At 30.9% G+C, this 12,630-nt stretch overlaps 1 protein-coding gene across 3 annotated transcripts in view; it reads right to left on the bottom strand.

The window, feature by feature from the left end:
* Positions 1-12,630, bottom strand: part of Mtl (Rac family small GTPase Mtl) — a 51,972-nt gene that overhangs the window by 13,746 nt on the left and 25,596 nt on the right. For all 3 annotated transcript variants that reach the window (XM_075354789.1, XM_075354788.1, XM_075354787.1), the window contains exons 4-5: positions 3,196-3,313; positions 285-445 (exon numbers count right to left, since the gene is read on the bottom strand). In XM_075354789.1, the coding sequence (XP_075210904.1) occupies positions 285-445; positions 3,196-3,313 (279 nt within the window). The remainder of the gene's footprint in view (positions 1-284; positions 446-3,195; positions 3,314-12,630) is intronic.

Below are 12,630 nucleotides of genomic sequence, written 5' to 3' on the forward strand. Positions count from 1 at the left end.
AGTTACAATAAAACCATTTCAGAAAATAAAAATATGTTTTATATATTATGTCGAACTAGATATTATGCATTATTCCAGCTAGAAAATATAACAAAAAAATTGGTCAGCATGGCTGAATCCATATAGCAGAAACTACGGAACAGCAAAGGTGTTAAGTAAACTTTTTAAGTTATGCTTCTCATAGGATGAGGTTGTTCACCTGTAAATACACATTATTTAAAATTTATTATTTTCTCTTACTGACGCAAAATAAAAAAGTCTTCTAATTTATAACTTTTTAATACCTGTTTCAACCCTCTCTGAGTAAGCGCTGAACACTCCATATATTTAACAGCACGAACCTTATTTGCCAACTTCTGCCCTTGTTCTCTTTTTATGGGAGAAAGACCCTGTTCAGCTAATCCATTTAAAGTCTCTCTATCTTCTCTTAAATCAATTTTTGTACCTGTTAAATATAACACCAGTTTAGACTGCATTTAAGTATTAAGTTGTAATACTGTACACTAAATATATAATAGGGCCTTGGACAAGATAGTAAGGGGGATCCTTTACAACCTGATGGTTCCAAGACACCAGAATTAGTAGTAATCTGAAAAGAGCAGAATCCAGACAGTTAAAAGGATATTGGTAAAATGCCGTTAGTTTATGCTTATAAGAACTACTTAGTAAAGTGATTCTTGTAAATCATCAGTATTAAACAATATTGTGATAACCTTGTGCTACTATATGTGGTTAGTGATCTATCACTAACCACATATAGCTTCTGAGCTAACATATTGATGCCACTTAACATCTCCTATTCAATATCCTATTAAGATAAGCGTTGTTGCTAATCATATTCCTTTTGGAGATCTAAGTATTTTAATTAATCAGACTTTTTGTCAGAGATCCAAGAATTAACCAAGCATTCTCCTATAGTCAGCTGAAACATTCTGTAGATTGACACCGGTCAATATAAAATTTGGAACTTAAAAGGATGTAGGTGTTATATAGGTATTTTATATGCTGAACCTGAATATTTATTCTGAAACAACCAATCACATAACGTTCTTAAGTTACAACCCTTTATATTTATTTGTTCCATCATTCGTGGAACAAACAAAATATATTCATTCATTATGTTCAATTCATATAATACATAATAAGAATAAAACAAGGATAATGTCTGTAACATTTCCAGTGATTTTATCAGTTTACAAATTATGACTATTTGGATATATTTTATTTTACAGATAGTTCCTCTTCAATGGATGTATTTACAATCAAAATTTATTTGGACACAATTCTTCCTGGATCCACTTTTGTTCTGAGGAAGATGGTTGTCCCAGGAAAGGAAAAAGAAGCTCTTGCTTTTTTTTTTTTGTAAATCATATTTAAAAATGTCAACTGTTCTTCATTCATTCATGCTAAAATTAATCTGAAGGAAATCTGAATGTATGACTACTTATAATTAAGCTTATAACACAACCTAGGAATAATTTAAGTACCTGAACAAGTATACCAGATGGATCCTGTGGTAATTATGTAGGTAAGGAATGGTAATGATCAAGGAATAGGAAAGTCATTGGATAGCGAGGCAGGAAAATTAACCCACACAAGGATCATGATGCAAGACAAAACCCAGCTGTCAAAAAATATGCAATTTTGTAACTCATCTGGTCAACCTACAAACAATAAACTTAATTTAAATGAAATTTTGCTTTTAGTTTAGACTAAACTTGCTATAGACTAAACTTTATTAAACATGCTATAAATAAATTAGGTGGGCATAAATATCAATTACTTAAAAAATTAAACTACTTAAAAATATTTAAAATAATAATTTCAACTTTATTTTTCATTAAATAATGAAGGAAAAGTTATTACTGATGTATTTTTCAATGTTTAACCTATAAGAGCAGTTTAGATTCCTTTATTAAGTGATTATTAATTTTATATACTAAAGATATTTATGAAAACTGGAAAAAGGTAAATAAATTTCAAAATGACTTCATAAAGAGGGAGTTTATATTCCCCTATTAAAACTTGTACAAACACAATTAAGAATGAACTGAAAAAGATTAAGATCATGTAACTTTTGTTACGTATAGATGCATGAAGCAGATAATGGAAGGTAACAGTAGGAGATTGTAGCAGGTTTTAATTGAAATTAGGTTCTGGATGTCATAAGCAAAAGAAGACAGAGATACTGTGGTACACAGACTACTTAAAAGGTAATGTTAAGCAGTAAGGGACAAAATCTTAAGCAGTAAATCTTCAAAGACAAAATAGGAAGAAATTAAGGAAAGTGTGGAAAGAGAAGGATATAACTGGCAACAAGTGGAGAAGAGAAAATTGTGGGAAAAGAGAAGGTGGAGAGTCTGTAGCATATCAAGATTATGAACGCAGAATGAGATCAAGATATAACATATATAAACTTTTGCATTTATAATTTTTTTTATGATCATTCTTAATATATACACAGTATATAAGATTAAGTGATTGTTTAAACAACTTCTTAAACATGTCACAGCACAAAAAAACTGAAATTATAATTTATCTAATATAGTAAAACATTTTAAATACAACAAACACAAAATAAAAGAAGAAAATTTATAAATAATCAAATTAGAAAAGTACATTATATTTATAACTTTAGAATTTAGAATCAAATATGAATGATGAAATATTCAATAGTGCACAGGCCAGACAATGAAAATTTCAGTTAAACAGAATTTTACAATCAAGAGTTAAATCGGATACAAAAATAAATTTTCGCTTTAGTTGTGTTCTTGAATTAGATGATTTATTTATTAATGTTTACACATTTTAGAACTATTTTTATATAATTTTTAAATCAGGAAAATAGTTGAGATAGGATGCATTATAATTCTCTAAAGAGGCACCACACTTTCATGGTCAACAACTTCATCAGCCAAATAACATACATATAAAAATTTCTTCCGCTGAGTTGAAGTAATGTATACAACAGAGTAGAGAGAGGTATATTATTCTGTTGATTTACACTTACTATCTCAATATTTTTTACAGCTGCAATCCATCTAAATTACCTGAGGCAGTTGTCAGATGATTTTTGAGATTAACTATGGACACTTGTTATTACTACTATCAGGTTACAAAACACATACATACAAATATGCACTAATATAAATAGTTACGAACACATTATTAAATATAAGATTATAAAATACTCACCAACTAATATGATTGGTGCATCTGGACAATGGTGCTTAATTTCTGGATACCACTTAGATGTAACATTTTCAAAAGATGATGGACTAGTTACACTAAAGCAAATTAGGAAGACGTCCGTCTAAAAATAAAGAAATAAAAATTTACAACCGTTAAAAAAATCCAAATTGCTCACAATAAGCCTTCTTGACAATATTGTGACAAGATTAACTGAAAAATTACAATATGGCTTGAAATAAATTAAAATATAAATAAATAGGTGTTCTACTTAAAAGAGGCCACCACATCACTTAGTATACTCTATAAATAAAGTTTATTGGCAAATACTTGCGTTAATAATTTTTGCAAGATGTTGAAAATGGGTTTTTTCTTTTTGTTGGTAGGGCGAAAAACACTGTAATCATCGCTTGAAAGCAAACATACAAAAAACAATTACTAAAACTAAGAAAAACCTTACAACTAGTATCACAGCTTAAGTATCACTAAAAATCTACTTAAAACTAATATCAGTCAGAATCTTAAAAATAAAATTTAAAAAATACCAGGAAAACTAAAAAAAAAAAAATTTAAATAAAACTAGAATTTAACAAAATCCAAGAGATATGTAACAGGCTCTTCTGATAACAAAAATATTAAAGAATTAGGATTAAAACCAAAACAATTAAAAGATTACAACTACACTAAAAAAAAATGGTCAGCACCAGAACAATATCAACACACGCATAAATGAAAAATTGAATCAAATTTGATTGTTGGTTTCACATGACAAAACAACATTAAATTGTATAAAGCATATTGATGCTTCATAGAAATAAAAACATCAGGTCTAAAACCTGCTTACTATGGCAAATGTTTCTTGGTAATTTAGATTAATAATGTAAGACCGTACAACATATACAATCCACAAGGATATTGCACACTGTCAAGCAGCAGTTGTATAGCACACACAGGGGTGCGTTTTCTGATGACATCAGCTACCTGTGGGTAGCTCTGGTATGTCTTAACCACAATCGACGGACTACTTCCTCTGTGATTCTTCTACATGAACAGACCCATGGTAGCACAGTATCTTTGATATGTTGGAGTTTATTATCTACAGTAACAATCCAGACACCTTGCCACTTTGCTTGAAGAGGGCTGATGAAATAATTTCTGCCTTGGTAAAGTATCTCGGTTAGGTTTAATTATTTATTAATGATGAGTTGTAACAAAACAATATAAGTCCATCAATAATGATGGACCAAGACTGCCAGATTCTAGTGAAGAGCTGGTTTATATAATGTGGATAGAGGCAAAAGAATCGCCAGGGAGCTGTGCAAGCGATACGGAATCAAATGAACCGCCAGGAGCTGTGTGAATTATACAGAGCCAAGCGAATTGCCAGTAGCTGTGTCTCAACATACTACCTGCCAAAAATCATATGATGATTTTTTTTAATAATATTAAAATGCAATGTTATAGAAAAATATGAAAATGATAATGCTTAATTTGTAATCTCAATATGCTCAATAACAATGTAAATGCTCAATAACAAATTGGTAACAGGCATTAACTTATGCACAGGTCTTTTTAATGGTTCATTAACTATATGCAAATCAACTCTTACTAGGTTGTCAGAACCCAGGTAAACCTGGGTGATCTCCAAAACAAAGATTACAGGATGGAAAAAAATTACACAAATGCAATAAATGGTGTTGCTGCAAAAACGATTGTGAAGTCAAATCAGAAACTAATTCTAAATGAATAGCTTTAGTAGAGAGACATATGCTGTATATGCTGTATAAGATTAACTTAGGGTCTGCTGTGAATAACTCTGAAAGATCTGATCAAGCTGTTGCACCCGGCATTATTGAAAGTATATCATACATTTGCGAATGATAAAGATATAATCTTTTACCATTTATAATCAAATATTTCTGTCATACAGAATGAAGTGTCAATTGAATACCTGAATGCAGAAGATGCAAATGCTCAGCATTAATAATTAGTTTTGTAATATTTGCATTTGGATGTGAAATAAGAGGATGTTTAACATGGTAATGTAATACAGAATGTTGTAATCTGTCTCCTACACATAGTAAGCCTAAATTATCCAAAAATGGATCTAGTGAAATAGAAATGGTTTGATTGTTTTTAAGATTATTTATTTTGCTATTAAAATGCATGTGTTGTGATTGTTGAATAAAAAAGTTAAGAGTAGGATTTAATTTCTTTGCAGTTAAAAAATCCAATGATTTGTTCCATTTTAATTGATTTAGCATTATGAAAAAATCTAAAATGGAAACTAAATGTGCGAATTAAAGGATGTTGTGAAGAAAATTGTTCTGTGTAATCGAAAGCAACAGCAGACACAAATGATATTATATTTTTGCGTTTTTCTATTAAAAATTCAGAATTCATATTACAGTTATTAAAAGTAATATTATTATCTTTTTGGCCATACTACCAAAGTGACATGTCAAGTAATACTTGGTGTACAACCTCTAGACAATATGTCTGCAAGATTATCAGAGGATTTGATATAATGCCAATTAGGATTTGAAGTATTCTTCTGAATCTCAGAAATTCTATTACTGGTAATTACTTTCCAATTAGGTGGTTGTCCATGAATCCAATGCAGTGTTATATTAGAATCAGTGTATAAGTGGATTTCATCGACATGTATGTTTAAGGGAGTACCTATCTTTAATAATAAATGACTAACTAGTAAGCAACCACAAAGTTCAAGTTTAGCTAGTGTAATTTGTTTTAAGGAGGCTAATTTAGGTTAAGAACACAGTAAATTAGAAAAATTGTATGGCCGCCATATACAGTACATATGTAAATGCAACAGCCATAGCCCTTTATAGAGGCAATGGAAAATCCATCTATTTGAATGGAATTCATTTTACTATCAATGTTAGGTTTGATGAAGCGATTTATTTTAATTGATTCAATCAAATGCAACCAGCTGTATAAATTGAGAAATTGTAGTTGCAACCAGCTGTATAAATTGAGAAATTGTAGTTGTTGAAATTGAGAGAATACAATAGGACCAATGAGTCCTAAAGGATCAAACACGTCTACTTTAATAGATAGAATATTTCTTTTAGTGTGTTATTTAGAATCATTAAAATGAGTAATTTGGAAAAGTAGCATGTATGAAGAATTATTCTACAGAACTCCTAAAGTGCATAAATTCTGTTCTTGAATTGAAGGAATGGTAGAATTGAGTTTAGAAGAAGAAATGGTACTGTTATTGATAAACCATTTATGGAGTGAAAAATTATATTGTAATAAAATAGAAATATCAATTTTCAACTGAATAACTTCATTTAAATTATCTGAACCTGTTATGAGATCATCAACATAAAAATCATTTCAAATAGCCTTAGAAAGCTTGTGGGAAAAATCATTTTCATTAGCTATCTGAATTACATCTACTGGCTAAATATGGTGCACAAGCTGTCCCATATGTTACATTTCATAATACAAAGTGTTTTATTTCTTGATCTACAGAATCACACCAAAGAATCTGTTGTAGATTGGAATCACTAGATTTAAATAATACTTGGCAATACATTTTAGTTGTCAGATATAATTATGGATCCTGAATCTATACAATATGGAAAATAGATCTTGTTGGACTACAGGCTCAACTAATAAAGTAGTATTAATAGATAGACCATTAGTGGTTTTAGCTGAACTGTAAAAGACAACTTGAATTATTTTAGTAGGTAAACTTGAAGGCTTGAATACTGGATGGTGGGGTAAATAACATATATTCGATTTGTTAATTAACATTTAATTGGAACTGAGTAAAGCCATGTAACCTAATTCTAAATATTCTTGAATGAAAGAGTAGTAGTCCTTTTTAAGGTTGGCATTAGTTAGTTTTCTTTCTAAATATAAGAATCTATTTTTAGCTTTAACAAGGAAATCACCTAGTGTAGTGTTATTATCTTTGCGTGGTAATGACACAACAAATTTGCCTTGATTGTTTTGAGTTGTGTTGGATTGAAAATGTTTTTCACAAGTAGAGGTTTCATTAACTGAAGCATCAGTATTAACCTTTAATTTTCCAGAAATACTCGAGCATAGTCGAGATTTTTGTTAGTGTTAAGAACAAGAAAAGATGCAACAGTATTGTTGCTCTTAATATTATTAGGAAGGCGACTGTTGGGTAAAATTACAAAATAAAATGACACACGCTCGTTTTTGCCAAAAGAAATTGGTCTTTAATTGGAAAAAAACAACTTTCAACCTTTTCTTTTAAATCCTAACCTTAAAAAATTAAATGAAATTACAAAATAAACTTAACTTAATCCTATACAGTATTTATACAAAGAATATCAGCTGAATCAACATATCAATTATAATATTAAATGACAAATACATAAATATGCATTTTTCAAATAATCATTTTGAAAATCTTTTGTATTAAATACGAGTCTAAAAACAGTTTAAATAACTAAATACATTATTATTCACACTACAAGATGGAATACAAAAGCAATAAATATTACTAGATCAATCACAATATTAATTACAAAGAAGTCCAAAATCATAATTTCACTTCAGGGATTATTTTCTTTAGATTAATTTAAGAAAAGTAATATGAATTCAGTTCATGAATAAATAAGAATTGATCTCTGCACTTAACAAATTTATGCATTTTACAAATATTTTATAATTAGTGTTCTAATGATTATTTACACTGCATGCAACTGTTTCATAATGAGCAAATGAAGTTCTAATTTCTAAAAATAAAAATTTACAAAATATTTGAATAATGTTGGTTTTATTGACGTAATGGTCCAACTATTTTCATAGAAAATAGCTTCCTGTCCGAGACATTTTTTTGAGAATCAAATTATTTAATCATCCATAAATAAATAACAGTAATTGTATTACTTACAAAGGCATTCAAATCACAAATTTTTAAACATCATGATCCATGGCAAAATAAAACTATAAATATTTCAGACCGTAGCAGTTAATAAAACACACGAAGTAAAATGTAAATATTAGTTGTAAAATTATGTTAACATCTACAATAAAGATGCTTGAAAGACAATGTAGACACTGTACGCAATTTATTGAAATTCATTTTACGGTTAAGAACAAAGTGTAAAAATATTAATGAATCAAAATTCAGAATGTTTAACATTTACGAATAATACGCAGTATCACAAATTTGTAATAACCAGTTTGGAAAGATCCTGCTTCGATAAATTTGGCTGGTTTGTAGTAACTGAACCACTTTCAACACTAGACATTATCTACTGTATTTAAAAATTAACTTATCAAAGAAACGAGGCAAAACAATCATAGAAATCTGTGAAATCACGAAACACTGATGAGTACAACTAGACGATATAGCGACCGAGTATTAACACACAAAACGAGAGAGAAAACTTGACTTATTTTTAGTAACTGACTTCTGTAAGATCAAAATAAGTATAGATCCAATATTGATTGTGTAACACATAAAACCAACGTTTCTAGTACGAACACGTTTATAAATGCACAAAGGCGACGAATATAACCACACTAAACGAGGAGGAGAACGTGAACGAATCACAGGCATCCATACATCGTGAAAGTCTGACCCGAACTGACAAAAGGTGGCGTGGTGAGAAGTAGGGGAAGCGAATTAGGCAATGGACAGAAGAGTGTGTGTGTTAACAACAACGGGTAGTGTGCAAGTGTTAGTGTGAGAACGATTAGAAAAATGTGTGGAATTCGGGAACGAAGACAAAACAAAAAATTTTACAAGCAAGCAGACCATTAAAAGAATTACGTAAGACTGATAAAATAATTTCTGAATACAAACAAGTTGAGGAATAACATCATGGCTAACAAAGAAAATTAGACTTGCAGGAACTATGACAATATTAAAATTGAAAATAACAAAAACAGTTAAGACTAATAAACAATAAATAATGAGTGATAGAAATACGCTGACAATATTAAGATGACGCAACAGTCAGTCAGACTGGAGCCGAGAGAGTTGATAATGAAAACAACACGCCAAAACAACCTATTCTAAAAGTTCACATATGAAAAGCCTTATAAAAGTGCAAAAATAAATTTACAAAGCCTGTAATAACTACAAGACTCAACCATAACATTCAATTTATTGGATTAAAAGCTACTTTACGCATTGGCGTAAACAGCAACCACTAATTATAAATCCTAATTTAGTTTCCTGAGTAATAGGAAATCTAGAATTTCTATGGCAAGGTAAGACTCAATCAGAATTGAGCTCCAATCAGTATGTCAATGTTATGTATGTCTGATATGTTGAACTTGGAATCTGCCAAAAATATATTACGATGAAGATTAAATAGAACTGTCAAATGTGATTGATGGAAGGCTGTCTGAAATATTAGATAAAACAGCACATTTCACTTTGAATGAAAAGTTTTTATAAAAAGAGTATAATGAAAGTGTAACACTGCATTTGGACTGAGAGAATGAATTATTTATGCATGAAATATGAAAATTATTTTAGGTGAGTTTAAGTCCTAATTTTCAAGCAAATTTATAAGTGCAAAAATTTGCCTGGCCACCAGATTCTAATAACATTCTACATGAATGATGATTACCATATATATCACTGGTATTGATATATATGTGGCTGTTGATAAAAGTATATTTTCATTCAACTGATTATTAAATGAATAATAGGTATTATTTTTAGGCTTATTGTTATCTGGTTTAGAATCATTAATTTTGTCCATATGAATACGAATATCATGTTTTTTATTACAAATCTGTCTTCGATTTTTTGAATAAAATTCATTAATACAATGACCTTTACATAAAAAAATTAAAATAATTATTATTCCCCAAAAAGGCTTTACGATCTTCAATACACAAATTTAAGAATTCTTTACAATATGATAAAATGATGGTTTGAATTACACATTGATTTAAATAAAATTTTGAATAATAACTAACAACATTATTTCCTTTAAATTGTTTGTTAGAATTTTTTATTAAGAGATTTGGTTGGATTGTTATAATGCTAATGCTGTCCCTTGGTTTCATTGTCAGTTTTCACTCGCATGTTTAAAGTGAATGTATTAATATTTTCAAGAAGTTTGTCTCGAATTAAGAAAGTTGACAAAATCTTCAAAGGTGGGAAACCTTTGTATTCATTACATCTGAATGCAGGTAAGTATATTAATGACTTATAGTTGTGTTTGTTTAAATAGTGTATTTAAATTAATTTCTTTATTAGATGAATTTTTATCATTATTAGTATTATTTATTAACTGTTGTAATTTGCATTCTATAGTATATAAGTCTTCCTCGACTTGTTATCGATCCAATGATAAAACATCATTGTCAAACTCCCCTTCAAGTTTTGATTGAATGATGTCTTTTTCCTTGTAAATCAAGAAGATTCCTTAACTTAATTTGCAAGGCATGTTTAATTACTTGAAAGGCAAGAGGAGTTGTTAATTTTTTATTATAAGTAGTGAGGTCATAATTAAAATTTATGAGGTCCAGTCTTCACGGGACACTGGGTACGGAGACCCATTGGTGCTGTATTATGTGGATGGTTCTCATATTATTGGAAATGAGTTTCTGATGATTGCTTTCAGAAGCAGGTGATTTAGTTGTTCTTTAAGACAAGCCGAGTAAGTAGCTGGTCCTCTCTATTCCAAAGTGAGCCTCACTGCAGGCAACAAGTATGCTTGCAACAGGGCTTGATCTAACTGCACCAGTAGCAAGATAAAGAAAGGAATGGTTTAACTTTATTAACGGGAATGGTGAGATCTTATGAAGAGAGCCACCTCCCTGATTATTTTGCAGAACTACGAATCTAATATTTTTATATTGTAGAAGAGACGCGTCACTATTTAAATCCTTCTTTTCTTCCAACTGTTATCCTCATCAGACAATGCTGAATGCAGCCTTTTCACTGGACTAATATTGGTGGTTGGTTTTTTTAAATATAGACCAGCAACCATCACAGAAATTAATTGAGGACTACAAATTTTAATCCCAGTGGCACCAGGAAAATACAGGACCACCTCTGCAGAGCCTACACATAAACAGACTAGAACTAAATAAAACTGCGTTTGCCCAGGTACCAACAGGACATTGTTCGGTACTGGTGTACAACCACCTACCCATCAGCATGATAGTTTCCATCTTGGGTTGCGGTTTGTAACATGTTGCATGGCCGTGATATCAGTAAGAAAAGATAGAATAAGGATAGGATGGAAGGAAGAGAGAGAAGGAAAGAAAGGAAATAGAGGTAAGGTTAATGAACAGTTGCCCTTTAGTCTCCTTTTATGACCAACAGTAGATACTGTGGGCCTAGATTCTTCCCATCACTCATTTGAGTGAACCCCCAACCTTCAGGGTGGTGGGGTAAAAACAATGTCCAACCACTACTTCAAACTTTTCAACACATCTGACCATGTTCCTGGCTACTCTTGTTAGCTGTAACAGGTCTATTTCCTGAATGGTACTGGTAATGTTTGTCTTCAATTCCTGCAGGGTGTGTGGATTGCTCCTATAAACAATTTCTTGTAAGACCATAGAATGAAGTCTGAACTAGTCAGATCAGGGGATCTTAGTTCCTTTAGGAAAGATTCTTCCACCAAACAAATTCTGTAGCTCTCCACAATAGAGTGAGCGTTATGGCAAGTGGCACTATCCTGTTGCAACCAGCAGTCATGTTCATCCTCTTGTCATAAGGCTATGAACAATTGGATAATTTTTTGGTAGAAGGCAACATCCATCGTTTTTTTAAAAAAAAACAAAGGTCTTGTTATTCATCGCCTTGAAATTGGACACCATACACCTGCATTTTGTGGGTGATGGGGAGATTCAAAGAAATGTGTGGGGTTTTCAGTACCATAGCTCTGGTAGTTCTGACTATTAACATACCCACCAAGGTGAAACCGCACTTTATCTGTGAAAAACACGACATAAAATGCCAATGTTGCCTCCAATGGTTCTTGAACCATTGACAGTAGTTGAACCCTTTTAGTAAAATCAGCATTAGTTAGTTCATGGAGAACCTGCATTCAATACAGACTAGATTTCAGCATTCGCCTCACTGCAGTGTGAGCTGAACCTAGCGATATGTTCTTTTGCTGGCTTAGTCTCTGCAAAGATTTATGAGATCTTGACACTGCCGGTTTAATATCCTGTATGATCTGCATCGTTAAAACTGACCTGTGTTGGGCACATTTCTGGTCTAACAATGAACCTGTTTCACAAAACTTTTTAACTAACATCTGAATAACACTTTTCACTGGTACTTCCTTTTCAAAATTCTCCCTGAACTTTGGTTGATACACAAGATTTTGTCTCTAAATAAGTTTCCATCATGAATACACCTTCTTCAACAGTTAACTGCATTTTAATAAACAACACATGATTATGCAACCTTGTTCAAAAGCTAATGCTCGACACAGAATGGCAATACTC

The sequence above is a fragment of the Lycorma delicatula genome, chromosome 1 (genome assembly GCF_047948215.1).
Source record: "Lycorma delicatula isolate Av1 chromosome 1, ASM4794821v1, whole genome shotgun sequence".
Lineage (NCBI taxonomy): Eukaryota > Metazoa > Arthropoda > Insecta > Hemiptera > Fulgoridae > Lycorma > Lycorma delicatula.